The sequence below is a fragment of the Drosophila hydei genome, unplaced genomic scaffold (genome assembly GCF_003285905.1).
Source record: "Drosophila hydei strain 15085-1641.00,03,60 unplaced genomic scaffold, DhydRS2 tig00000442-arrow-arrow-pilon, whole genome shotgun sequence".
Lineage (NCBI taxonomy): Eukaryota > Metazoa > Arthropoda > Insecta > Diptera > Drosophilidae > Drosophila > Drosophila hydei.
Window position 1 is genome coordinate 11,309 of NW_022045732.1, and position 27,852 is coordinate 39,160.

A 27,852-nucleotide genomic window follows, 5' to 3' on the forward strand; every position below is an offset into this window, starting at 1 on the left:
ATTCGTATATTTATTTGTTATTATTGAATTTCCCCTTCACTCAACTTTTGCTCAACAGTTTGTACTCGTTTAAAATTTTTCTTTCTCGGTTTTCATGGTGTAAAAATAGCAATGCATGTTTATTTCATGTAATTTTATTATATACAAACTCAACGGCAAATCGTAAAAATCATAATTTTTATAATTAGCACTGTTTTTATTAATTTTAATTTTTTTTACATATACAACTATACATATTGTTTTTATTGTTACAAAATCATATATCATATATTCGTTATATGTATATATATATATATATATATATATATATATATATATATATATATATATATATATATAAATAAATATATTTATATAATATATATAAATATATATTATATATATATTATATATATATATATATATATATATATATATATATATATATATTGCCAGTTTTAGCGAGAAAAAAAGTAATCTACACTTAAACATATTGGCACACTTAATGGTTGATTTTTGTTTATTTATATTTTGCCATAATTTTATTTTATTTTAATGAAAGAAGTGTTCGCATAAAATGTAAGTAGTAGTTAAGAAAACTGAAAGTTATGCAACATATTTTAATTGGTTTTTTTGTATAGCTTATATGGATTACTTGTGATTTAGTAGTAGAAATAGAATAGAACCGAGGAACCAAAAATTGTTATGTTCGAAATACACATATATATTTGCGCTTGAAATTGAACTATAGAATCAAGGATTTGTGGATAGTAAGCGCACAGATAGCTGCCAGACGATTCTACTGGGACATATATGTATATATGTATATTTATGATAATTATGTTTATATATATAACTCTATACATCATATATTTGAATTGCACATAGTCCCGGTTAGCTATATGCAGGCCTTTCTGCAAGATTATATATATATAATCTAGTTCCTAGCATATCATCTGTCATTTCGCAATAATTTATTCAAAGTATTGTGTATCTAGCATAGTATTGTGTATCTGTGCCTGCTTTTTGGGTTCGTCTGTGGCGGCCAATAGATGGCACTAATTAGTAGTAAGCGGGAAAAGGATGATAATTAGAAGGATTGGAAGCATGATGATTGGCCGTTGGTAATACCGGTGGAGGCCGTACGCCCGGATGATAATTGCTGGATGCCACCTGATGATACGCACCAAAGCTCCTGGCCATATGCCGATTCTGTGCAGCTGCCGCCGCTGATTCGCCCAGAAGACGTGACTGGTCTGTGGTGCCCAGCAATCGATTGTTTTGCTCCATTAGTAGATGAGCCGTGGGATCGACGAGCAGCCTATGCTGATCCGCAGCAGCATTCGAGGCAGCCAATATGCGATGCTGTTCGACCGTCGAGAGCAAGCGATGATGTTCGAGGCTCTCGCGACTCTGATGCTGCATCTGCGAAGACAGAAACGAGCGATTATTTCCCACCGTCATATTGCTCGTATTGGGTGTTAGATCCAGGGAGGCCATGCGCAGCATATCATGATGGGGATGATTGTAGGGCAGCTGCGGCGGCGACGACACCACATAGTTGGCAGTGCGACTTAGATCCACCGATGTGGTTTGGTCGTGCTCCTGCTCACCCAACTGTTCACTGAGCATGTTGTGCATAGCCGCCGACTGATGCTGCTGCATGGCCAGCTGACTGCTGTGACCACCATGGCTGCCATGCTCTTGTTGATGCACTACCGATGCCGGCGTCTGTTGCTGCACCTGCGCCTGCTGATTCTGCTCCCGATCAGAGAGTATATCGTAGATGTGGTGATGGTAACGGCTGCTAGGCAGCTGGAAGTTATGATGATAATTGCTCGACGCATTCGAGCGCGAGCTCATGTCCAGGCCCTGCAGATCGGACATGTCATTCGCAGTGCTTGCAGCAGCTGCGGCGGCAGCTGCCGCACTTGCCACATTGCTATTGCTGCTCTGCCGATACTCAGCCGGGGAGTCAAGCTCCTGGCTATTGTACTTGAGATTGCTGGCCATGCTTTCATATTTGGAGTACATGAGATCGATCTGTGATTGCGGGAACTTCATACGCATATCCTGTCCAGTGCTGTTCGATAAGAGTGATTAGTTGGAGGATCGAATGGATCACTTGGATTACCAGACTTACCTGTTCTGTGGCATAATGCTGTTCTCTTCGTCGCTGGACATTTGATTGTGCCGCGAGATATTGTGGCGTCGCTCCTGTTGCTCATGTTCTTGGACGGCGCGCTTGTGACGCATCATGTCGCCGTTGAAGTTGTAGCGTGGTATGCTTGGCGAGGAGGCGGGCGAAATGAGCTCGTGCTCGGGATATGTGCTGCCCACGCTGGAGGCGTTACGTCGCTGCGGCTGCAGCGCTGCCGGTAGAGGAGACGATGCGGACAAATTGTTGCCCGCCGTTGGAGCCCCACCACCACCGCTAGAGCTGCCTGCCGGCGTGCTATTTGAGCCGGGTCCACCGGCACCATTGCCGGCACCAAACATGCCGCCATAGTCGCGACCCGGTGATATGGGCGGCGGCGAGGGCGGCGTCCGGTGGTGCGACGACGAGAAGCCATCTGAATCTGGATGTTGGGGACGCGGCGTGCTGCTGGCATCCACATCTACATCGTTCTGGTTCTGATTGCTCTGCGGGTTGGTGGGCGTCGAGGCGTTCGGCGATATATTGCACGTGCCTTGGAACATTGGCAATGGTGGTATCTGCATGGGAAAGCTGCCCAGGTTCTTCATCATCTTTAATTCGTTCTCTAAGTTGTCCATGGTTGCGCCAATGCCTGCACCATTCGACCCACTGACGCCGCCTCCACCACCACCACTACCGAAGCGTTGAGCATCCGCATCGACATGTGCGCTCATCGGACTATCGCTATTTAGATGGTTCTCGGTGGGTACCTGTTAAAGTAGAAAAAGACACGTGATCAATTGGATTAAGCACAAGTACTATGTTTATATATATGTTTATATAAACTTTTTCGAATGGAATCGCATTCTCGTAAATATGGATAGCAAAAATCAATTAATGAATAAATCAGTCCATAATTACAGATATATATTTTTACGAAGTGAGGAGTCTGGCTAGTAGTAGTTTGTAGACTTGAAATTTGAAATATTTGTATTTGGAAATGTTATATCTTTTACAACTTTTGAAGCTAGAGACATGAAGTAGCACGTCCAGCTAACAACACATCTATTGTTACAGTTGGCTTTTCCTATAGATTGATCACAAATTTGATTTTGTTTCCAAATCCGTTGAGTCCGATTGTAGTATTTCCAAATATATTCAAAGTTAACTATATGCATAGCGTATCTTTAGTGCTTATTACGTAGTAACAAAATAACATAGCTGAAATCCAGTTACCCTTAAAACAAGCTGTAGCACCTCAGTAGCTCAGCTACAAACCCAAGTAAAGTGGTCTGCAGGCAAGTTTAAGAAGTGAAGTTAATTCATTAATGAAAGGAATGCAGAAAATTAGTGTTCTGGGCTTGGAAATTCATAATTCCGAAAAAATTGTACATATACGTATATTGACTAGGTTTTTAGGCATGCGTTTTCTCGTTCATCGCTCAATTACATAATTTTCTTTATTCTGGTAAACTGTGTTACCATTAATAGGGGTACTCCCCTACATGCATTGGGGTTTTCCTTTAGAAGAGTAAAAACATTTTTTGCCTGTTTAATTTGTTACTGTTACCATACTATTGCACGCACCTTTAGATCACTGCTCTCGTTGTCAATCATATTGCCAACGGAGTTGAGTGCTGCCTCTACAAGCATGCTGGCCGAAGAGGAGTTGGCGCCAACACCGACGCCAGCGCCGGCTCCGGTGAGTCTTGCGTTGGCATTGTTGTAAAAGGAGCTCATGAACGACTGTGAGTGGCTAAGCGAGTTCATTTGCATTTGCGGCGGCTCCACACTGCTGGGTGCTGTAGACGCGCCGGTGGGCGTATGACCGCCAGTAGCAGCAGTTGTAACCCCACCACCCCCACCGCTACCGGCACTGCTGGCAGTACCTGCTGCTCCACCGTTCGTAGTTGCACTGTGATGGTATTGGGACATGGCGGCGGCAGCAGCTGCAGCTGCAGCCGCATTATTATTCGACTCAACGACATCCAGAAAGGAGCTGTTCTCGTCCTCTTCGCGGATGTGCGCGCTATGCTGATGCTGGTGACTGGCATGGCTGGCCGAGGCACTACTCATGAGTCGGGCCAAAAAGTCACGATTCTGACCCAGCAATTTACTATGCTCGTCCACGGCACTGGGCGGCACTGCGAACCCAAGATCTTGGCTAGCGCCGGCGCCGCCTGATAATTGTCCACAGACACCACCACCGCCCCCACTTGTACCATTGCCAACAACTGTATTGGTTGCCACATCACCGGTATCGCTCAAATGGCGATCGTCAGCGCCGATCCATTTCTTGCTGCCTTTGCTTACGACAAGATTCTGGCCGAGAGCCGCATTCATAGCGGCCGCATGCCGATAGCCGGAATCGTTGTGTGTTTGCTGTGTCGATTGCTGTGCTTGCTGGTGCGTATGTGTGTGGGCATGGTGGTGGGAATGATGCTGTTGCTGATGCTGTTGCTGTTGTTGGTGCTGCTGTTGATGGTGCAAGTGATGTGCTGTTGCATCCTCATCGTCCTCATCATCGTCATCATCCTCATCAAGGCCAACGCCGACGCTTACGCCACCCATGTGGCCCATCATGTGCCCAAGTTTGGCGGGATCTTCGCCTGCGCCGGCCATTGCGGAAACGGCAGCTGCTGCAGCTACCACTTGTTGCACCTGCTGCTGGGCACTCAGACGTTGCGCGGTGGTGGTCAGGAACGATTCGACAAGGCTAAGCTGAGCGTTTTGTTTACGACGCACTTGCTCAAGCCGTGCGCTCTCCTCCTCTACGTCGTTTTCGTGTAGTTGCTGCTGCTGCTGGTGAAGCGTGACCGCCTGCTGCTGTTGTTGCTGTTGTGTGTGGGTGTGTGCGTGAGCATGAGAGTGAGCGTGGGCGTGGCTATGGCCATGATAGTGCGGCTGTTGCTGCTGATGCTGCTGCTGGTGCGCTAAATGCGAAGGCGACTGATCCAAATGGCTGCTAAGCTGCTGCTGTTGCTGCTGCTGCTGCTGTTGATGGCATTGCTGTGCGTGTTGCTGGTGCTGAAGCTGGTGCTGTTGATGTTGCTGCTGCTGTTGTTGCTGCTGCTGCTGTAGCTGCTGGCCGACATGCGATGTGGCCGGATCCTTCTTTCTCTTACGCTTACGTCCGCTGCCAGTCACGGCGCCAACATTTGCGCCTCCCATCAGGGTCGCCTGCTGAACAGGCGGCCCCTTCTCAGCAAATATGCTAGAGATCTTAGAGCTGAGCAGCGACAGATTTGGCTCGTTACGACATAGATCCTTAATCGATTTGCCGCTCTTTTTGATGGCCTCGAAGATGTTGTCATCACTGTATTCGGTGTCGCTCTGCATAGAGCTACTGAGCATTGAGTTTTGGTTCTGATCCTCGAGGCTTTTACGTCGCCGACGCGGTGCTTGCTCTGTGAAGGAGACGGCAGCGTTAGGGCGTGGCGCTTGCGGTGCACCCAACAGCGTCTGCCCCACTGGCTTACCCAAAAAGTCCACCTTCATACCGCCCGAATAGGCATCAAAGGTATAGGCCACACTCCGCTCTATCTTCGGCATCTGCTCCTGCGTGTAGTTGTGTACCTTCTTATAATGGAACTGTAGGCACTGCTTTGTGGTGAAGGCGGCATTGCACTCCGGTTCTGCGCACCTGTAAGTGACAATCAGTTGTTTAATATATCAACAATTGCCTTTTTTGATTACTTTAGCTATATATTATTATTTTTTGAACCCAAATCAAAACAAGGACTCAGCTTAATCATAATTCCTGTGTGTCGTGGCTAAACTGATTTCATTAACAATATCTATCTAACGTTACCTAAACACACAATGCTATAAGAGAGTACTAGAACTCACATATATCCTGCTTCTTCACTTATTCTAGTTATTCGCAGATACATAATAATAATTGATAAACGTGTGAGCAAATATCCTTTTGAAATAATATCTACGAATATTCGATGACTTCTAGGCCTCGTCTCTTCCCCAGTCACCACCAGTGTACGGGGAATTGCATATTCAGAGCGTGATATTGAGATTCATTTATGTGTATTTGTCTCTAGTATTTGGTTTTGGAGAATTTGGGAAGGGGGAGAAATGCTAAATCCAAAATATACATTTTTCTGCTAGTCATGCAAGTTCAAAATGTTAGATTTTATCGATACTCATTAAATGGGATGATCTATCGAAACTGATAAGCTCGTACGACATATGGTTTGTACGAGAACACGTTTAAAATGTAGCTCTTATGATTAACGAAATGATGACTGGTTTCTGTCACGCCTCCTTCTGCCTGTGATATACATTTTCACAAATCCATTATACCCTGAACTCCCACTTTCAAAGGGTTCGGTGCTTCAGCCAATTGCTTTAGTCAATTGAAGCACGTTTAATTGAATAGCTTCTGGCCGACATGGGATTCAGATGAAATTTCAGATGAATGTCCACTAGCCATATTTATATGAATTTTGATAATTCATTGTTATGAAATATAAAATACCTCAAAATACAAGAAACTAAATTGAGTGACTTTAAAGCTCTCTGAAGTATGTTAAAAATAACATAGCTGGAAGAGAGATACTCACTTGAAAGGCCGCACGCCCGAGTGCGTGAGCATGTGTATCTTTAAGTTGCTGCGATTCTGGAAGAGTTTCTGGCAGCGCGGACAACTGACCACTGTTGAGTTGCGGCTGTGCACCTCCTTCGAATGGCGCTGCAATGCTGCACGCGATCCTAGAAGTTTTGAACATAATTTACACTGAAAATCTCGTAAAACTTCAGCCATATCTAAAATGAAATTGTATGAAGAAAATGAAATTTTCGGATTGTGGTGATTTTGAAAGAAAATTAGTGAGTACAGAAATAGAATTTATAGGAAAATCGACAAACCCAACTAACCAAAACACAAATCACAAATTACGAAACGTAAGCCATTTATATAAACACACAAAAAGCATAAGTCACTAGATCGAACAAACCAAATCTTGTTTAACAATATCAATGGATTGGTCCAATCACTGCTAAAAACTTAAGATCAAAGACCAAATATCAAACACAAATCAAAACACAAAGCAAATCATTCACTAAAGGCAACTATATAATGGTGCGGTTTACAAATGTTTTGAGAATGTTACGAATGTTTTTCTATTAATGCGGATCTATGTTTCTCTTTATGATTTCTTCCTTTACGTCAATCTAAATGTTTCCTAGATGTTCACTTGTAGCACATTTAGATATTATAATACTAGTACTCGGCTACGTACAATTGCAAAATTTTCTTTTTAGCTGTCAAGTAATCCCTTTTCATGATGACAAAATCAATTTTGAGTCTTATAAACTTGATAGAGCTCATGAACAAGTTATTTTTATTATCATTCACAAAATAAAAGCCAAGCTGTCTGTCCGTCTGTATGTGTGAACGTCATATATATATTCATGGGTCTGATTTTGATCTACCGAAATGTATTAAGAGAGACGTTTCAAGAGTGTGGCATATCGAAAATAAACATATTCTCCAAAGTTTAGGAGCTGGCCCGTGTATGAGTATTATGCAGTCGGTAGCGCCCGGCTGCAACGTTTTTGCATGTTGTATAATCTGCATCTTAAAGTGAATTAATATCAATTACAATCAATTAATACAAATTACGAACTCAACGTATGCTTCTCAATATTGTTCCAGAAATGATATGCTCCTAAAAATGTTTTATATCTCTCAAATAAAAAAGATCTCTATATAATTTTAAATTCATTATTATTATCTGGCAACTAAATACTTAGCATTGATCAAATTGAGTGCTAATTAATATGTATGATATTTTCGTAGTATCCTATATTTATGGTAAAAATAATCAGTATTTACCATTTGACGTAATGACAAATTACACATCTCATTTTAAACAATAAGCCTAATCTATAGAACTATTGGGTAAATAAATGTCTGTAACTAGAATAAATGTATCATGAACATAGCATGAACTTTCGTAATATGTGTCAACTAAAGAAGTTAAACCAAAAGAACCAAGTTCATAAAATGGTTTTGACCAATTCGGCATTCAAATAAAAAGCATGAGTATGAGCGATCATAGATGCGTATGTGTGCGTGTGTGATGGAGATGTAGGCTTAGGTGTATATGCATATGAACATATCTGTGTTCAAGCTATGACTGATACCGATGAGTGTGTGTGTGCGTGAAAGGTCAGTTAGTAGTTGCGGCGATGCGGGTTACGTTATTTTTACGCTATTAGTACATATGACATATGACATTTGATAGTGTGTGAGCTTACTTATAGGCATGTGGGAAGAGTTACAACGACGGATATACTATATGCGATTAATGATATGCGCTGCTAGTCTTGCATACGCTTAGAATATACATAAATCTACGCAGGTATTTACGATCTATATTGAGCCGAGGTGGGGTTGGGGGAATAGGTAGGTTTGGGGTTGGGGGTGTGGCTTGCCCGACTTACCACTGTGGACACGTTTAATATGCGCTTTCAGCTTCTGCGGCTGGCAGAATTTGCGACCACAGAAATCGCAAACTGGCCTCGAACGATTCGGATTCGAGGCACAGCCATAGGTGCGATGCATCTCTAGATAGTTGAGCCGGAGAAAGAACTTGTTGCAGAACTGACATTGGTATGCCCCCTTGCCGTCGTGTTTCTCGGCCGCATGCTTCATAATGTTGTCTTTGCCCAGAACCACCTCGCTGCATACCTTGCAGTGATATTTCCGTATGGTAAGGCTCATCGACGGATCGTGAAAAACTGAACAGTGCGTACGATAGTAGAGCGGATGCTCAAACTTTAAATTGCAGCCGCCGCAGTCTGTTTTTTAGGAAGAAAAAAATCGATATATTGATGAGTTTAATGTTGAGTCAACACAATTAATAATATAACTAAATGGCATTAGTTTAGCAGACAATGTGTTTGCTAACGCCTTTAGCTTACAGAAGATATGTATGGAGTTTGCTGTTGCAAGCGACATGTTGTTTTCATACTGATTTGCCAATATGTTTAAGTGACTGTCAAATTGGAAACTCAGTTGCAGTAACTCTTATTGGACTATAAATTGATCCGCCAGAGTCAAAGCCTTCATGAATAAGTAGTTTCGAAAAGAAAAATCTCCACTAATTTTATGACTAACTACGAGGCATTTGCTTCTTAGCTAAGTAAGGGCCTTACTTATCTTCTCGGTATGCTTTTTGCGCCACATGGTGTTGCAGTCGTCACTCCAATAGAGGAGTTCCATGCCATTGCGTAGATCACGACAGCTCACAAAGTATGCTTGACGATTAATCGAGACGAGGTTTACGTTGCGTTCCTCGTAGCTGGGCGCTGGTCGGATGAAACGCAGCCAGTTGGAGGCATTGGGATTATCGCAGCAGAGCAGATAGGATTTCTCGGCGCCGGCCTCACACATCTCGAATATCCATTTCATGTCGCTACCCTCGCGTACCTCTCCAGTCTGAACCGGCTGTCCGATAAGCGGCCCCAGCTTGGTGTAGGCTCGAACCTCGGTGCGGGCAAAGACGCCAGTGACATTTGGCTCGACGTTGTGTAGCTCGAATTCGGCGGGAACCGATGCCTCAGCAAAGGTAATTAACGGCTTGGTCTCCAGTTCGGACAATTGCGATGATTCGTCCATGTCCATGTCCTCCATATCATCCTCGTCGTCAACATGTCGCGGCCTGCCAACTTTTGCCTCTCTCTGGGCATCTGCCTTCAGTTTGGCTAGGGCTTCCAGATTGCGACGCTCAATCCATTCGGCCAGATCTACAGCATCCGTTACATTGCCGCAGGCATTGCGCAGTGGGCAGAGCTTGTGATCATGCGAAATGGAGCATTCGCGACATGATTGTTGGGATCTGAAAGCAATATCATGCTCATCCTCCTCCTCCACAAAATTTTGCTCCATTTTCATTTCACGTGCCAGCGCCTCTTCATCCAGCTCCTCATCGTCTTCGTCTTCGTCATCGACCGGCCCAGCAGCCGAATCATCTTCCGGCTCGTCATAGCTATTCGGTGGCATCATAGCCGCTGCCGCTGCCGCCGCCGCAGCAGCAGCAACTGCTTTTGCAGCTTGCGACTTCTTGCTGCTGTTTTGGTTCTTGGAGCGCACATGAAAGCTGCCCAGCTGACCGTTGCTGGCACTGCTTGCATCTACAGCCTCCGCATTGGTCAGCAGCGTTCCTGTCGTTGGGGTTGGATGAGCAGTGGCTGCTGCAGCTGCTGCTGCTGTGACTGCTGCTAGCTGCTGTTGCTGTTGCTGAAACTCTTCGTCCTCGTCTTCGTCTTCATCACTGTGTTGTGTCGCCGCTGCAGCAGCGGCTGCCGCCTTTTTGAGACAAAGTGCATTTGGCAGCGACTCTTTGCTGCACGCTTCCAGCTCACTTTTGATCTTCTCTGCTATGCGACAGTCCAGTACCTCGGGCAACGCAGATGAGGCGGCTGCCGCCGCAGCAGCTGCTGCTGCTACTGCGGCACCTGCTTTCAGAGCAGCTGCTGTTGCTTTCGCTTCTTGCTTCTTCGTTTTGGCTGGGCTAGCAAAGTTGTTATTGTTGTTATTATTACTATTGCTGTTGTTGTAACCAGCAGCTGCACCGGCTTTATTCTTTGCCCCCGCATAGCCATTGAGAGCGTCGGTCGTGAATTGGACGCGTTTCTTGTAGCGCTTGCGCTGTGGCGGCGTTGGCGTGGCCATGGCAGTAGCAACGCTAGTAACCGACTCCAGACTGCCATTACCATTGCCATTTTCTGGTGGTGTTACAAAGTCCTTAACGCTCAGATTCGGTTCCAGTTTGAAGTTGCCATCGAATCCCTTGGTGGGAGTGTGCGCCGGCGATGTTGGTGGCAAACTGCAAAAACAGAGAAAGGGAGAGTTTGAGAATCTGTTGAAGTGATGTGCAAGCGAATTAACGTGGAAAAAATGCGGTATTTTCCATGCATGACGTAATTTTCATGCCTGCTCATCTAATCCTGTTCTCAACGCCAGCAGCGGCCGCGCTCTTCTCGATGAGCTGCTTTGTGCTTGTGTCCAAGTCTCGCTCCTGCGACGTTTAATTAATTTTGTTAAGACTCGCTGTGACTGGCCACTGGTAGGTGCCACAGAGGCTAAGAATCAGGGATAAGAATTACGAGCTTCAAAAGATTGCAACCGATACAATTCCAATTGGAATTAGTCTTTGCTGAATAGGTCACACCAGCACAATATCTGCTTATGGCAGAGATGCTTCGATCCAAAGACTAAACCTTTCAGGGTTCATTATCATGATATATATGCATAACATATATAAAGATTATCCAATTTAGTACATGAAAGTATTTTTGTTTTGACTGAAATGACCGATTAATTAATTGATAGTGGTATGGCTGATTGATTGATGTATTGGCTGCCTGATTGATTGATAGATTGATTGATTAATTGATTGATTGATTAACTAACTAATCCACTTATAGAAAAAATTACATACTGCTTGACTAAATTAAGGATAAGCTAGTTGACCGGCGGTTTGACTGCTAATTTGATAGGTGGTCAACGTAACAGTTAGAAAGCAAGCTAGCAAGTGTGGAAAATAAGTGGAATCTGTTCTTTTTATGTTTGCTTTACTGACAGTAATCATACAACATTTAGATGCAACACATTTAGTACAAGCTTCTCCTTGGAATTGTTTCCAAAAGAGTCATATCTTAATACTAATATAAATTTGGGTAATATTCACCAATTCTAATGTATACTAACTGTATTTAATTGAATATAATTTGATCCCAATGTCCCACACAAGTTCATATATTTTCGTGTCTCTGTCGTGGAACAAAAATATGGGACCTCATCTGTGCGCTTCGGTTGATCAACCCACTATCTGCTCTCTGGTCTCCCAAAGCAGCACTAATTGAAATTTGTGCACCAAGAGGTTCCGTTTTACCCTCATGAGAGAAGAGAATTTAAAAATCATGACAAGGTATTAGGGTACCTCCAAGTCGAGCGCTCTCGACTAGAGCAATCTTGCTTAATTTCAATAAGTTCGGTTCCATTATGACCTTTCAATTTAAAGCTACTCAAGCCGAAGTCGAATTGAGTTTAGTTTTTTATTTGAGCAGATTAACTTTTAATGGACCGTTTTAGTTTTAAATATGTAGTCTCTTGACGCAGGAACTTGTTGCATGCTGAAAACTTATAGCTCATCCTTGCTGCAGCAAGCGTTCTATCGTCCTATAATTCGCTTATTCTATTCTTCAATTCCTTTCCATTCTTGATTCAGTAGGTGACAGCGGCCATGCAATCCGACATATGGTGGCTATATATATATTGACTTGCATATATAGATATATAGGTATATCTATAACTACACGATGTTACGGTACTTTCCCTTCAAACCCCCACCTTTCGACTTTACTTTACTTCATAAGCATTAACCTATTCTCAGTCGCGTTTGTGCACAAGAAATTCATCAGCAGAGCGGCGAACGTTAAGTGTATATAGCAATGTTGTTGTTATGTTCAATTGTTGTTGCTATCGCTGGAAATGTCACATGATCCGCAGCAATGCCTATATTATGCCTCTCTCTCTCTATTTTTCTCTCGTGCACTCTCTTCTGTGAGTGTGTGTGCTTAGGGTTTCCTTCATTAAATCCCCCAATTTTGGACCTTAACAACAATATCGAAAACAGCGACACCGCCACAGAAACCAGCGGCAGTCAGCCACCTGCCCCACCTATCTACAGTAGTTCACACACATGCACCACCACACTCGCAAAACAGCCATCTCTAGCCATCACTCACACAACTTATCCTGCTCCACTTTGTGACTCATAGACCAAACACCCCGAACACAAGCTAACATATTTGCTCACTTCTCCCTTTCCCCTTCTATGTCCATATTCCGCATTCGCAAGCTGCCTCGGCCTCCACTGAATTTACAGTTAGCTGTTTGTGTTTCTGTTGCTGTTTCTGCATTGCTCGGTTCTTTTTCTATTTGTCAGCTTTCGTGTTTGTATGTGTATGTACATGCCTGTATGTATCTGTGTGTGCGAATGTGTATGTGTTGCCGTTGCTACTTTAGTATTAATGTGCTGCTTGAAGATGTAGCAGAGGGTTGGCCCATTGCGTTGGCTAGTGGCTGGTGGGATGTTGCGTTTCACTGGGGGCTGATTCGGAAACTGATTCAGTTTCTAGCGTTTCGTTTCGTGTGTGTTACTCGTTGGCGCATTTAGTACACTCATCACTGCACATATATCAACACTAACACATACACACACATACGCACAAATACACATACACACAGTATTGCTTGTGCTTTTTGACGAAATTTCGAAAGTGCGCACAAATTGGTGACATGGGCGAAACTAAAAGAGCACGAAATGAATGAAAGGCTAGGCCAAGCAATGCGTGGATATTCGTACACATGTGTGCGTGTATCTGAATGTGAGTGTGTGCTACAGCCGTTTATATTAGCTATAGTAATGTTGCAATGGAACCCCGGGGACATATGATCAGAGCACGTCGGTTGCGCCCGACTAGGAGATACCTTGATTCCCGTCCGATCTAAGATTTTAAGTATACTCCATAAAAAAATGAACAAAACCCGACATCACGACACCTGGACTGGCCCAAACGCCCCTTCGGCAACGCGCATTGCTTCTACCAATACCGTCACTTCACTGTTTCAATAAAACGTTGCAAATCGAATCATAAACAAATAGACAAGAATGCACGCATTTGAATGTACGTGTTTTTGCATGTGTATTGGAAAAATTCGTACGCTTGTCGCTGCTTGCCACGTGCTTTTACCAGTTGGTAACAATAAATGGAGGATAATTATCGATTATTTGAAACAAACTTGATATGCGCGTCTCTAGCTCACATAGGTTCTGATATCAACGCACTTATACATATGGACAGACGGTCGTAAAGACAGAGGGATGAGTTAAAAAGGGCCAGCTCGTCGTCCTGTTCAAAAAAATATATACTTTCGGGGGTCTGTGACGCTTTCTTCTGCCTGTTACATACATAACAAAATGTTTCATTTCAATGAGTTCAGGTATAATAACAGTTCAATTAATAAAAACTTTTTGAGAATTGATCGTAGCCAAAAGCTAGGCAATGTTCAGTGTGCTTTTCAAAAAGCCTCCACCAGCGCATGTACAAATGAACTTTTAAATAGACATCCAGAGGTAGTTACGAGACTACGTTTTCGAAAATACAATACATGATCAATAAAAATACAATACATGGGAAAAAAAAAATCAATCGCGATCAGTCGTTCGACCTGTAAAGACGTGAATTCGAACAGCCTTCGCTTAAGCTCTACTGCTGCAGAGTTCTAAAAATAGAACTTTGCGGTGCATTCTTCAACGCAACAGCAACAAAAACCGCACACGCAGCGTTTTCTTATCGCTTGCTTCCGCGTAACTCAATTGCTTTAATTGCAATTTACGAAATTTCGTCGCTTGGCGCGAGTGCGCCTGCACTCAAAAGCACAATCCGCGATGACATCTAATGTCAATAACCTCGCTACAGCTGTAAAGGTAAATGCAGAAATGCAAGCCCAGCTTAACGTTGTGATGGCAAATAGGCAAGCCTCCATCATGCCAATAAACTCAAAAATAGATATCGCCTCCGTGCAAGGCATCACTAACAACAAAAACACGAAACGTAAACAGCCAAATTCACCAAAAACCATCAAGAAAAGGCTCATCTTCGACGAACCAAGCACCAGCAATGCAGCATTAATATCAGAAAATCGATTTTCACTGCTCGTAGAAGAAGATGAAGACTACAGCGAATCACCTGTAGCTCCAGAAGCCCCAGTATTGACCGACCAGCAAACTACACCGAAACCTCGTCCGCCCCCCATATGGTGTCCAAACATCAAGTCTGTGGCCCTACTTCAACAGATAATAGATAAAGTAATTGATGCTAAATCATACGTAATTAAGCCAAAGAAGAATAACATAGGTGTATTAACCCAATGCAGTGAGGACTATCGCAGAGTTATAGACCACTTTACTAAGCTGGAATTGGAGTTCCACTGCTACCAGCTTAAGGAGGACAAACCATATAGAGTCGTGTTCAAAGGGCTTCACTCCAGCACTGATACAACACTAATTAAAAAGGAATTGGAAACCAAAGGCCACACAATTACAAATGTGCACAACCCACTGAGCCGTATGGACAAAACACCGCTAAATATATTTTTTGTTGACGTGGCTCAGGCCCCCAACAACAAAGAAATTTTGGACATTCGAGTTGTCTGCAGGCAACGCTGCACAGTGGAACTGCCAAGAAGATACAACGACCTGACACAATGCCATCGCTGTCAAGAATTTGGACACACACAACGCTACTGCCACAAAGCTCCCAGATGTGTGCGTTGCGCCGGGAAACACGCATCCAAAGACTGCACCCGCGAAAAGGACCAGGCACCAACTTGTGTGCACTGTGAGTTACAGCACCCAGCCAACTATAAGGGCTGCCAAGTATACAAGCGGTTGCGCAAATTGCAATCCCCAGCACAAAAAAGGAGTCCCACACAAACACCGTCTACGGGTCCGAGTACTGCTTCCGAAATTACAAGGCCCCGGAGCATTACCCAAGCCACGAGCTTTGCAACGCCTATTAGTGGTGTTTCTTACGCACAGGCCGCTAGAGGTGGACCGTCAAATAAGAATACCACAAGTGACACTTTGTTCACTGAAATGCTTCAGCAACAACAACGTCAGTTTGACGCAATTAATGCCGAGCTCAAAGCGATGCGAGAAGTACAATCCCAACAAGCAACCATGCTAAACAGTTTAATGGCCATCATAACCAAGCTTGCCTACAAATAATGGCTTTACGTGTGGGTATCTGGAACGCCAATGGCCTGAGAAACAAGACTCAGGAACTGGCTGCGTTTCTCTCACAAGAAAACATAGATATAATGTTAATAACAGAAACTCATGAGTGCCCCACTACACAAATTTTCGGATACGAACACTATCAGGCTCATGGTGAAGGAGCAAACTGCTTTGGTGGATCCTCAATCCTCATACGAGCAACAATACCGCATACACCTTTACTGCCAATTTGCAACGCAACAATGCAGGTCTCAGCCATCACCCTGCCTACGTCTATTGGAGCGATCGAAGTTGCGTCAATTTATCTTCCGCCAAACACTGGTCTGTGTGATCATCACATGGAACAGGTTCTAGGCCAAAGGTTGAATAAGACCCTCATCGGCGGCGACTGGAATGGATGGCACCCATTTTGGGGAAGCAATAGTGCGAATCGTCGCGGAGAAGTCATATTTGAGGCGATTCAAAACTTACAATTCAGCATATTGGCGACTGGAGCCCCCACCCGTTACCCAATTAATGGACACAGGCCCTCGGCAATCGACTTCGCTGTCTACAAAGGCATCTGTGACCGGCAATTGACCATTGAAGAATCCTTGGACCTATCCTCTGACCACCTGCCACTAATAGTCACAATCCACGCGCAGCCACAGCCCTTGCCCATTAGGAAACAACTACTGCCAGCAGGATCAGATTTAGGAGTCTTTAGGCGCGAGCTCCATTACTCTTTGCACATAGAAATGGAACTTAACACTCCTGAAGACGTGGACTACGCAGCAAACAAACTGCAGGAAGAAATAGTCAAAGCTGCGCACCAAGCCGCCCCACCATCTTGCCAAACAAGACAACAGTCTCCGTACAACATCCCCCTCACCTTGGAGGCCCAACACCTACTAATACACAAAAGATGGGCCAGGAGACGCTGGTTAAGATTACGCACGCCTGATGCCAAATCCATGTACAACGAAGCCACGATGCATCTTAAAGCTGCTCTCGCCCTGCTTCAAAAGAGGTGTATCAGCGATGCGCTGGTACGAGCTGAATCGCCCACTGACGCAGAGTTTCAATTATGGAAATTTACAAGAAAGCTCAAACGGCAGCCAATACGACGTCATCCCATTCGGAGCATTTCTGGTTCCTGGCACATTGGAGACGAAGCTCAAGCTGAGGCTTTTGCAAACCACCTTCAAGACCAATTCACGCCGGTGATTACCGCAGAGGCCTCAGAAATCGAAGCAACAGAAGACATCGTTCTCTCGCCCCTCCCAGCTGAAGACCAGATAACTGGATGTACAAAAGAAGAGGTTCTTGAACACATCAGAAGAGTGAAGGCAAAAAAATCCCCTGGATATGATCTAATAAACGGCAGAGTCCTTAGAGCACTGCCTGACTCCACCATAGACTACATAACTATGGTGTACAACGCCATGCTCCGCATCCGGCACTTTCCAGCCTGCTGGAAGCGCGCCGTGATTGTGATGATTCCTAAGCCTGGCAAACCCGTGGGAGAAATTGAGTCGTACAGACCAATTAGCCTGTTGCCAGTACTCTCCAAAATATTCGAAAGAATATTTCTGGAACGAGTACTGACACATCTGGGACGCCAGGAGGCCATTCCAAACCATCAGTTTGGCTTCAGGAGACAGCATGGAACACCGGAACAGGTTCACAGAGTTGTGCACCATATCCTTGGAGCCTTTGAAGAAAAGATGTACTGCTCTGCCGTCTTTTTAGACATCAAACAGGCGTTTGATCGAGTTTGGCACCTGGGACTGCTGCAGAAAGTGAGGACCACCCTTCCAGCCCCATTTTTCGCGTTGCTATCCTCATACCTTATTGGAAGAACCTTCCAAGTGTCAAGGGGGCAAACAGTATCCTTGACTAGACCAATTATGGCTGGAGTACCACAGGGTAGTGTTCTAGGCCCAACACTTTATACTTTATTCACAGGAGATATGCCAACTCCCGAGCCAAATATAGGAAGTACAGATGCAGTACTCATAGCGACCTATGCAGATGACACCGCCATCTTATCACGTCACGTATCTGCGCAAGAAGCTTCAGACTCACTACAAAAATATCTGGACTCTTTCGGACGCTGGGCAAAACGGTGGTGTATCACCATTAATGCACAAAAGTCTGTACATACTACCTTCGCCACTAGAAGAGGAGATTGCCCAAGCGTTGCATTGGGGCCCACTATTCCCAAAGCCTCAAAAGTAAAGTACCTTGGTATCACTCTTGACAGAAGGCTGACTTTTAAAGCGCACATAAGTCAAGTAACCTCAAAATGCAAAAGCAAGCTAAAAACCCTCGACTGGATGCTGAGAGCTTCAAGCAAGTTGTCTTACAGCAGCAAGGCCGCCATCTACAAGGCAATAGTTGTCCCAACCTTCGTATATGGTATCTCTCTATGGGGCTCCTCGGCGAAGACTACAAGGAACAAAATTCAGACCCTGCAGAATAAAGCACTACGCAGATGGACTGGAGCCAGCTGGTTTGTAAGAAACTCAGTCTTACATAGGGATTTAGCAATTCCCACAGTTGCTGAACTCATTGGGCGACACAGTTCAAGATACGCGGACAGACTTGCAGCGCATCCTAACCATCTCGCAAGCAACCTGGCTATAAACAACAATAGGCGAAGACTGAAGAGATTGCATCCTCTAGACAATATTAGAACTAATTAAGATAGTAGCTACAAGTGCAGAATAATTGGCATATCTGCCCTCCCATTAGTTAAGGTTTAGAGCTAAATGCGCTATAGAGTCTAAGACAATAAGCTGCAACAAAATAAAGAAATAAAAACGAAAAAAAAAAAAAAAAAAAAAAAAAAAAAAAAAAAACATGGGAAAATGCAGAAATAACTTTGGATTAATAAGCTTTTTGGACCGTGACATTACATATGAGAATTTAATGTATTTATTTAAGCTTATTCCAAATCCGCAAGTATGATTGAAAAATATTAGAAATCTACTGAAAATCTGAACGCATCTAATAGCATTTCCTTGCCGATTGAGTGTGTGGGGGAATATTTCGGATGCCAAATGGCGGACTAACAATAGCACCAACATCGAGAAAAGCTAAGGCGGGGTAAGGCAACTGCAACTCCGCAACTGCAGAGGTAACAGAAAACCATGCCGCGCCTTTTTATTGGATGTTTGTTTAAGCGAGTATTGGGGATGGGAACAGCGCAGCTGATGGCAATGCCATGAAACGCAGACACGCTTACACAAACACAACCACACATGCAGGGCTGCGTGGCATGCAAATGCATGCAAAATGCTGTTGCAACAACCGCAGAAGCTACAGCAACGATATTGCTTGAGTTTCTGTCAGTTTGCTTGCGTAGTATGCATGTGTGTTACTTTTTCCGTCGATCCAATAGTATTGCCCAATGGCAAAGAACGATGGCGGAAGGCTCGGCGAAAGAACGCTGCACTCACACACTTATATCTGTACTGGAACCTTAGATGAATCATAAGCATATCGAGATTAATTTTTATCTTCCGCAGATTCTCTTGGTTTAAACATGATGAAATTGTCATGACTCCGTAAAATTGAGCAGAGCAGAAGGCATTAGCGATGCATAGCTTTACAGCTGTATCGCAAGCATACCGCATTTGTAATTATAGGTTTTAATATTGTGACTTATATTTATTGCTAAAAATGTATATTTAAAACTATAAAAACCAGTATGAAACTCTAGTTTAGTCTACTGTAGTCTAGTTCAGTCTAGAAGATGCCGTGAAACCCGTGCGTGTTGTTAAATATCTTCTATAGATTGTATATAGCATAAAAAAGAAGAGAAACTGACTTTAGGTCATCAGGACTCTGTTAAGACCGCCACTTCAAAAAGACTCATCCTGATATAATTTAAAAATTTAAATTCAATAATATTTTTACTCAACAACAATAAAACGGAAATAGATATCGATTATTTGAAACAGACTTGATATGCGCTTGCTATAGGCGGACCTACAAGAAAATTAAAGTCTTTAGCTCTCATAGGTATATACGGACAGACGAACGAACAGACAGAAGGACAGGAGGTATTAATCGATTCGGCTTGTCGTCCTGATCAGGAATATTATAATATATATGGGGTCTACCACGTCTCCTTCTGCCGATTACATACATTTTATAAAACAAAACTATTATACCCCTGAATTCCAATTTTCAATGGTTTCAGGGTATGAAAACACACTACGCAAAACACAGCGGTTGTTGCAACCGGCTAAGGCTCAGGATCAGGCTCCGGCTTCGGCTCCGACTCCGTCTGCATCTCGGTTAGCGACACAGGCAACATGAAAGCGCCGTTGCATGCAACCGCATGGATGCTGCATTTGCGCCTTTGTAGCTGCGGAGCACACTGGGTGCAGCGCAGTGAATTGTAGGTTTTAGTGAAACTGAGGCGAAGAAGGGGAAGGGTTGATGGTGGTTTGGTTGTGTTGCAGTCTGATGCAGTCGGGCGTAAATCGCTTTAACATCGCTTCCATTTGTGCCGCTACGCACACCTCCCAGCACTTAGCCTTCCTATCAACACAATTCGCAGTACATTGCCAACGTGGTCACAAGCAGTGTTTCCACTCTTCAGGGCTTGCACACGCCAAATTAACTTGTTAAAGAATGTAGGAAAAGGCAAGCAAGACTTTTAAGACTGTTGGTAAAATATTTATATGATATCAAGACCATTTTTATTACTAATCAAGTAATGCTATGAAATTTTCTTATTGTAGAATCCGTACTATAAAACAGTTTTACGTGTGTTACGTAATTTTCAGGTATTTTAAAATTATAGCAATTTAAGCGTTTATTTAAAAAATATAATAATTAATAAGGCTTATAAATTAAGCCTTAATTGTGAAATTGTAAAGGTGCTCATTTTTAAATTTCGACTTAATAAGAGACTGGGAGCAAATCAAGCTTAATGTTCCTCCTTAACATATAGGATGGTGCGTTCAGACTTAACACTTCTTTAAGTTTAGAAACTGACATTTAAAGTAAATTTGAATTGGAAAGTTGTCAGGTAATCTGAAAAGAACTGTGGATCTTTGACAGTAGAGGTGTTAAAATAAAGCTATAATTCACGCCGCTAGAACTGGCGAAAAAGTACCCAAATTTGCAGCAGTGCTGCCAAGTTGTGCCCAAAAACATGTCTCTTTCTCTATCTCCCGCTGTTTCCCTTTTCACATTTGTATCTCTGTGTGTATGTTTGTGCCGTTGCACCTATCAACAATCTTGGGCAACACAGCATCGCCATATCTTGTGTCGTCTATTGCGGTGTTTGATATGCGGTGTTGAACGATATTCAACTCCTTTCGCCTTAATGCAACTCGCCCCACCCACCGTTAGGAGCTACATATTTAGATTTGTAATTGGAATGAAATTGATATAGTTAATCATTCATCGATATATATTTGAAATAATAGATATAAATTGTCTGTGATCCAAGCGTTGTTGTTGGTTTTACAGATACATTTAATAATCTCCAGATTAACAGATTTCATCTAAATTTAAAATAATAAATACTTGCTTTTGTCAAAAACTGAAGATATATCAAGCTTTCTTTATTTATACAAGTAAGTCGCTTCATACTTTTCCAATTTATATAGATCGCAAATTTTGTGAACATTGTTTAATGAAATTTTTGTTAAATACCACTTAACAATATACTTGCAGTTAAACTTTCTTAGTCGATCGAGTTGATAAGGGCTCTATATCTAATGGACTATTTAAAAGGTTTTTTTCTAACATGTCCTATAAATCTATGGACAATAGTTGGCTGCTCGAACTTGGCAAGCCTTGACTATATTTTTCATTCAAAAAATATAATTGAGAACATATTTTTATTCAGTTTTGGTACGGTTTAAAGTTGTGTAGGACGAAATTTGAAGTAAAGTGTGTAGAAAAAAATGTTTGAATTAAGTGGCCAGACGGTAGTTTTTGTTGGTCTGGCAGCCCTTGCACTTGTGAGCTATTGCATTTACTTTGATCACAAACGGCGCAGAGATCCCCAATACAAGCGGCGGGTGCACGAGCGGCGGCAGCGTGAGCTGTCACAATGCGCCCTACGCAAGCCCCCGCTAAACGCTGAAGTAGTCGAATACTTTTTGCGGCACGTGTACCTAGGCGAGACTTGTGTGCGCAGCAAGGACTGGGACAGAGCTGTGCACTATTTCGCTAACGCGATCATGATATGTGCAGATCCGCATATATTGTTATGCAAATTGAAAGTGGCGGTGCCCATCGAACTCTACGATAAAATTATAGCGAAAGTACGGCTCCTCGTCAGCACATCTGAAAATTGGGGTCAGCCTTCGACTTCAATAATCGATTCGCTAACAAGTAATGAGGATAGGACCCTGGAGTCAACAGAGTCGCTCGCATGTTCGAGCGAGATGAATTCAGATTAGCAGTTTCATTTCTTTGTTTTTGCTTTTCTTTTTCAATAGGAGCCTAAGCAAACACGATCCATCCAACAAATTTATTGTCCAAGATGTGCATATAACCGCTTTATTATATTCTGCCACTCTCTCTCTGTTAATATTACAATTCTTTATCTATGGTACACATATCCTTTTGCAGGTAAATCTGGCGACTCTATCAAATAAATAACGTTTAGTCTGCTGAAGTGATTTGAAATTGGGCTTCAATTTAAACTTGCACCAGCTTAGATAGCAGTGATCGTTTTCAATAATATTGCAATTTGAAAATGTTCAGTATATATTAAGCTTGGGTCTTAGATTCTTGTGGACGTTGAATTTCGATAGGATCGTCCGGAAATTTTCAACTATCTTAAGGCTGAATCAAAGTCTGATCTTCCCGATTGCCAGAAGCTATTCACATAGCTTAGACAACTGTATTCTGCTCATGTAAACTAAGCTTTATAGTCTATAAGCCTATACAATACAAATGGATTGAAATTGGATAAGGATAGAAATGCAAATAAGGAATAGGCATATTATCAGCAGGTATATCTGCACGAAAGCTCATTTATTGAGCTACTCCACAGGTAGATCTATAAATTATAAGCTCCACCTATTGGGGCATTAAATATAAAATTAATTATATTCAACTACAACTGTGAATGAACGAGCGACTGTTCGTGCGCTCGTACCAGATAATATATAGGGTGTCTATAGTCTAGATGTGTCTGCTCGCAAGTTTTGGGAAATGCTTGTGTTTGATTTGAGTTGAACTCACTTATTCAGGCGATCGGTATCGTTGTCGGCCAGGTTGAGGAGATAGGCCACGAACTCGACGTCATTCTTGAAGTGCAGTCGTGTGCGCATGTGCTCCCACTTCTCGGCGTTTTTCGTGCCAATGTAAATGTTTTTGCTGTAATTCTGATGACGATACTTGCGTCTTTCGCTGGCAGCGCTGCCGCTGCCGCTACCGCTGCCGCTGCTTGATGGCTGCTGCTGCAACTGTTGCTGGTGTTGCTGCTGCAAGTGGTGGTGATTGTGGTGCTGCTGCTGTTGATGTTGCTGCTGGTGATGATGATGCGAATTGCTGCTGCGCCGCAATAACTGCTGTTGCTGCTGCTCGTTGATGGCATTGCTTAGTGTTGAGCTGAGCGCGTGGCTGCTGTTGTTGTTGGTGGAGAAGCTGGTATTGCTGTTGCCGCCTATGAGGCTGCTGCTCGGCGCTGGTATACTGTTGCTTCCGCCACCGCTGCCCATGCCGAGATTAGCTGCATTATTAACCATATCCAGCACCGTGGCATTCTCCAGCTGCGCCGCTGTCACATTTGCTGCATTCAGCTTAACTGCAGTTGCTGCGGCAGCGGCGGCTGCTGCTGCCGCTGCTGCTGCAGCGGCCACTGCACTCATATGCAAACCGCTGCTCTCGGTATGCGCCGATGTCAACGCTGTGCGGCTATCCACATCCTCATCTTCATCGTCGTCTTCATCCTCGTCCTCATCCTCGTCATCATAGTCCGGCTGCTCCGCTTGGCTGTGATCACGAGAGTGGAGTCCATGACGCAAATCGGCAGGCAACGTGAGTGGTGCTGGGGCGGCGGCTACGCTATGCATATTGTTAATGTTATTGTTCTTGTTGCTATTAATGCTGTTGCTCATGTTATTGCTGGACAGTTGCTGATCTATAGCATCATCATCATCATCGTCGTCGTCATCATCATCGTAATCATCCTCGTCCTCGTCCAGAAGCTGCTCGTCATCTTCCTCCTCATCATCCATTGCTCGATCGCGTTGTTTGTTGCTGTTGCTGTTATTATTAGTACTATTAATATTATTATTATTGTTATTATTATTGTTATTATTATTGTTATTGTTGTTATTGTAATGATGTTGCTGCTGTTGCTGTTTGCCATTGTGCAATGCATTGACAGCGGCAGCAACAGCCGCCGTTGTGGCTGCTGTTGCGTCGCTGTTGCTTTCGTCGCTGCTTTGCGAGCTGCTGCTGCTGCTTCTTCTGATGCTTTTGATGTTAGTGTTGTGCTGCAAGTCAGTTGCATTATCATTGACATTGCCATTGTCATTGCTGTTGCCATTGCCATTGACATTGTTGTTGTTGTTGTTGTTGTTGTTGTTGTTGATGATGTTGTTGTTGTTGTTGATGTTGTTGTTGTTGTTGTTGCCAATGGTAATATTGTTGTTGCCCGTGTTATTACTGGTGGTGCTGCTGCTGCTACTGCTGCTATTACTGTTGGCGCTGAGTGCTGCTGCTGCCGCAGCTGCAGCGGCAGCGCGGCTGAGAAATGGCGCTCGTGGCACTAAAGGCGTATCGGAATTATCAGAGCTATCATTAAAATCAAATGCGCTAAAATCGGCTGCATTGCTGCTGCTGGCTGCTGCTACTGCTGCTGCTGCTGCTGCTGCTGCTGCTGATGTTGCTGACGATGCTTTCGACATATTTGCATCTGTATTTAGTTTGCTGCTTTTTTGGTTGTTGTTGTTATTGCTGCTGCTGCTGCATGTGCTGCTGGTGCTGCTGCGACTGCTACTGCCGTCGACGCTAAGTGGCGTTTCGGTATGGCAGCGCTTTAAAGTTGTTGTTGTAGCTGCTGATGATATCGTTGCTGCTGCTGTTGTTGTTGTTAGTATTGCGCTTTGCCGAACGCTGCACAGTTTTTGCTATTTGTTGTTGTTGCTGCTGCTGCTGCGTCGCGAAGTACTACTGCTGCTGCTAACGACGCCTCTCTCGGCCTCTGCTACCTTGGCTGTCGCTGCCGCTACCACCGTTGCTGCTGGCGATGCTTCTCTTGGCGCCTCTCTTTGCCTCTGCTGCTGTTTTTGCTTCTGCTTCTTCTTCATTATTCACAAACAGAAGTCGCGTGCGAGCTGCACACACACGCACAAGCGCGCACACACACACACAGCCACACACACACTCTCACGCACACACGCACGCACGCACACACACGCACACACAAACACACAAACACACACACACACACACACACACACACACACACACACACACACACACACACACACACACACAAACAAACACACACACACAAACACACACACAAACACACACACAAACACACACACACACACACACACACACACACACACACAAACAAACACACAAACAAACACACACACACAAACACACACACAAACACACACACAAACACACACACACACACACACACACACACCCCCTACACTCGCTGTTGCTGTCGTTGATGTTGATGCTGCTGTTGATGTTGATGTTGCATTGCTTGCACTGTTATTGCTTATGGTATTATTATTATTAATATTCTTGTTATTCTTGTTGTTGTTATTACTGCTTTTGCAATTGTAGCTAGTAGCCTGTTTTTATAAGATACAAAGAAAAATGTTATGCAGAATGTCGCTTTATCTACACCCGCGCACAGCAGCTATACAGAAATACACACATGCAAACACACACACTGCGCCGTCGACGTTGACGTTGGCGTTAACGCTGGCAACGCAACGTGAGCGAGCGAGCAGCAAAGGCAGCACAAATTAGTGAGCGCAAAAGGGCAAAAAAGGAAGAAAAATGAAGACGAAAAGAAATCAAAGAACACGAAAAGCTCGTTGGAAATTAGGTCCCGTTACTCGCTGCTCGATGTTGCCTGCGTGCGTTATGTTGCGGCGTGTGGCAACGCTGTGCATTTTTTACCGCTGCTTTTGGTTTTTTCTCTTAGCTGCATGCATTTATTTCACTTCAAATATTTGTCTTGTTTTTATATGCTGGGGCAAGTGAGCATACGATATATTTATGAATTAATTGCCTCAGACACCGACGTTGGCCAATTGTAGCTACGCCCACTCAAACTACGGAGCAGACGCTAAATAATACACAATGTAAGAAAAAAAGAAGATGAAGAATATGTATTAAAAAACATTTGCACGCAGCAAAAATAAAATGGAAATCAAGGATGGTAGAATGGAGAAGTGAGAAAGGAGAATGAAGAGGTGAGAGGGAGCCAGTTGCTTTATTATTTTTTGTTGTTGTTGCTGCTGTATGCGAGAATTATTTCGCCTTATTTTGGCGTTGTCTTTCGCTTTCCTTATAACGGCATATATGTGTGTGTGTCTGTCTGAGTCTGGCGATATAGCACCCACTCAATGTGTGTAAATGTGCTGGGCAGCGGAGTGATAGACGCTGCGACTGCACCTTTTGTAATTTTGCTTACTGCGTTTTAAATTCGCTTCGTTTACCGTAACTCTTTTTGATGTAATACACTTTTCACTAGATTCTGCACGCACTTCAAAAGAATTTATTAAAAAAAAATGTTGAGTAATTTTTGCATTTTTTTTCTAATGCTCTTTCTTTAGTAATTGAGTTTTTGGTGCTTGTAATTTTTTTGTTTTATGTATATACTTAAAGGTCTTTTTGTTGTTTGGTAATTTGCCATTTACTGCCTGTTTCGAGCGTTTTCTCCGCAGCGTTCATATGCCGTTACTCGCTGGTCGCGTCGGAATGAAGGACTTTTTATTTATGTGTATGTCCTCGTCGCAGCCATCGTTATCGTCGCTGTCGCCCGCCGCAGTCGCTTCGCTGCCGCAGTCGCTTCGCTGCCGCAGCTCCAGCAATTTCTCTATGTCTATGTCTGTGCCTGCGCGCGCTTGTTCTATATATATATATATATATATATATATATATATATATATATATATATATATATATAATGTGTGTGTGTGTGCGTATAGGAGTGTGAAAAAGTTTCAGCAAGCGACGCCACCAAAACGCCACACAGGCAGGCAAGCAGACTCTCGCAGTTCGAAAGCTCAGCTAAGTCGCGGTGTTGTTGTCGTCTCTGTGGAGAGACAGTCCAACCGACAACCGTCGTACATGTGCTCTCTCTCTCTCTCTCTCTCCCTCTGTAAGTGTGTATATATATGTGTGTGTGTGGGTGGGTCGGCCTGTACACGCGAATTTAGATGACGAAGACAGCGAGAACGATGACTGCCAGGACGAGGATATTATTGACTACACTGCAAGATAAAGCATGGTGACAATTAAAAATATTTTTCGATTAAATTTAAATTTAAAAAAACAACTAAGAAATTATTTTCATTAATTTTTTCGTCTTTTTACCGGTTTGGAAGCCCAACTATGATTATTATAAGTTCATAAATTCAATCAAGTAAATGAAATAGATATGCGAAGTACAATTTGCTTAGTGAATGCATTTTGCCGCCACACATCGTCATCTGCGCCAAGTACTGTATAGTCGCCTTCGTGCTCGTTTCGCCTTCTCCCCTGCCGTTACCACTACCCGTTCTCATCTACGCGTTGCCTACGCCTATAACTTTGTCCCCGTATCCACGTTGTCGTTGTTGTTATTGCCACGACGGCCGCCGCTGCTGTCATAGTCAGCGCCGAATGGGATTGGGGTTGGCAAATACAGCCAAATAGCGCCACCCCCCCAGAAAGCAGTCTGTGCGAGAGCCAAAGCCAGAC

General features: G+C 43.5%; 2 protein-coding genes across 2 annotated transcripts; one reads left to right on the forward strand and one right to left on the reverse strand.

Annotated features, from left to right (window-relative positions):
• Window positions 1-954: 954 nt before the first annotated feature.
• On the reverse strand, window positions 955-25,238 carry LOC111594046. The gene is given in 8 exon segments (XM_023307161.2): window positions 955-2,062; window positions 2,123-2,886; window positions 3,704-5,523; window positions 5,596-5,759; window positions 6,694-6,895; window positions 8,579-8,935; window positions 9,293-10,965; window positions 23,149-25,238. Coding segments are annotated over 8 exon segments (8,076 nt in total). The 5' UTR covers window positions 25,224-25,238; the 3' UTR covers window positions 955-1,041.
• Window positions 21,761-22,523, forward strand: LOC111594047 (mitochondrial import receptor subunit TOM20 homolog B-like). Its single transcript, XM_023307162.2, has one exon. It carries the CDS (start codon window positions 21,858-21,860, stop codon window positions 22,356-22,358), a length of 501 nt encoding a protein of 166 aa, XP_023162930.1. The 5' UTR covers window positions 21,761-21,857; the 3' UTR covers window positions 22,359-22,523.
• Window positions 25,239-27,852: the final 2,614 nt, after the last annotated feature.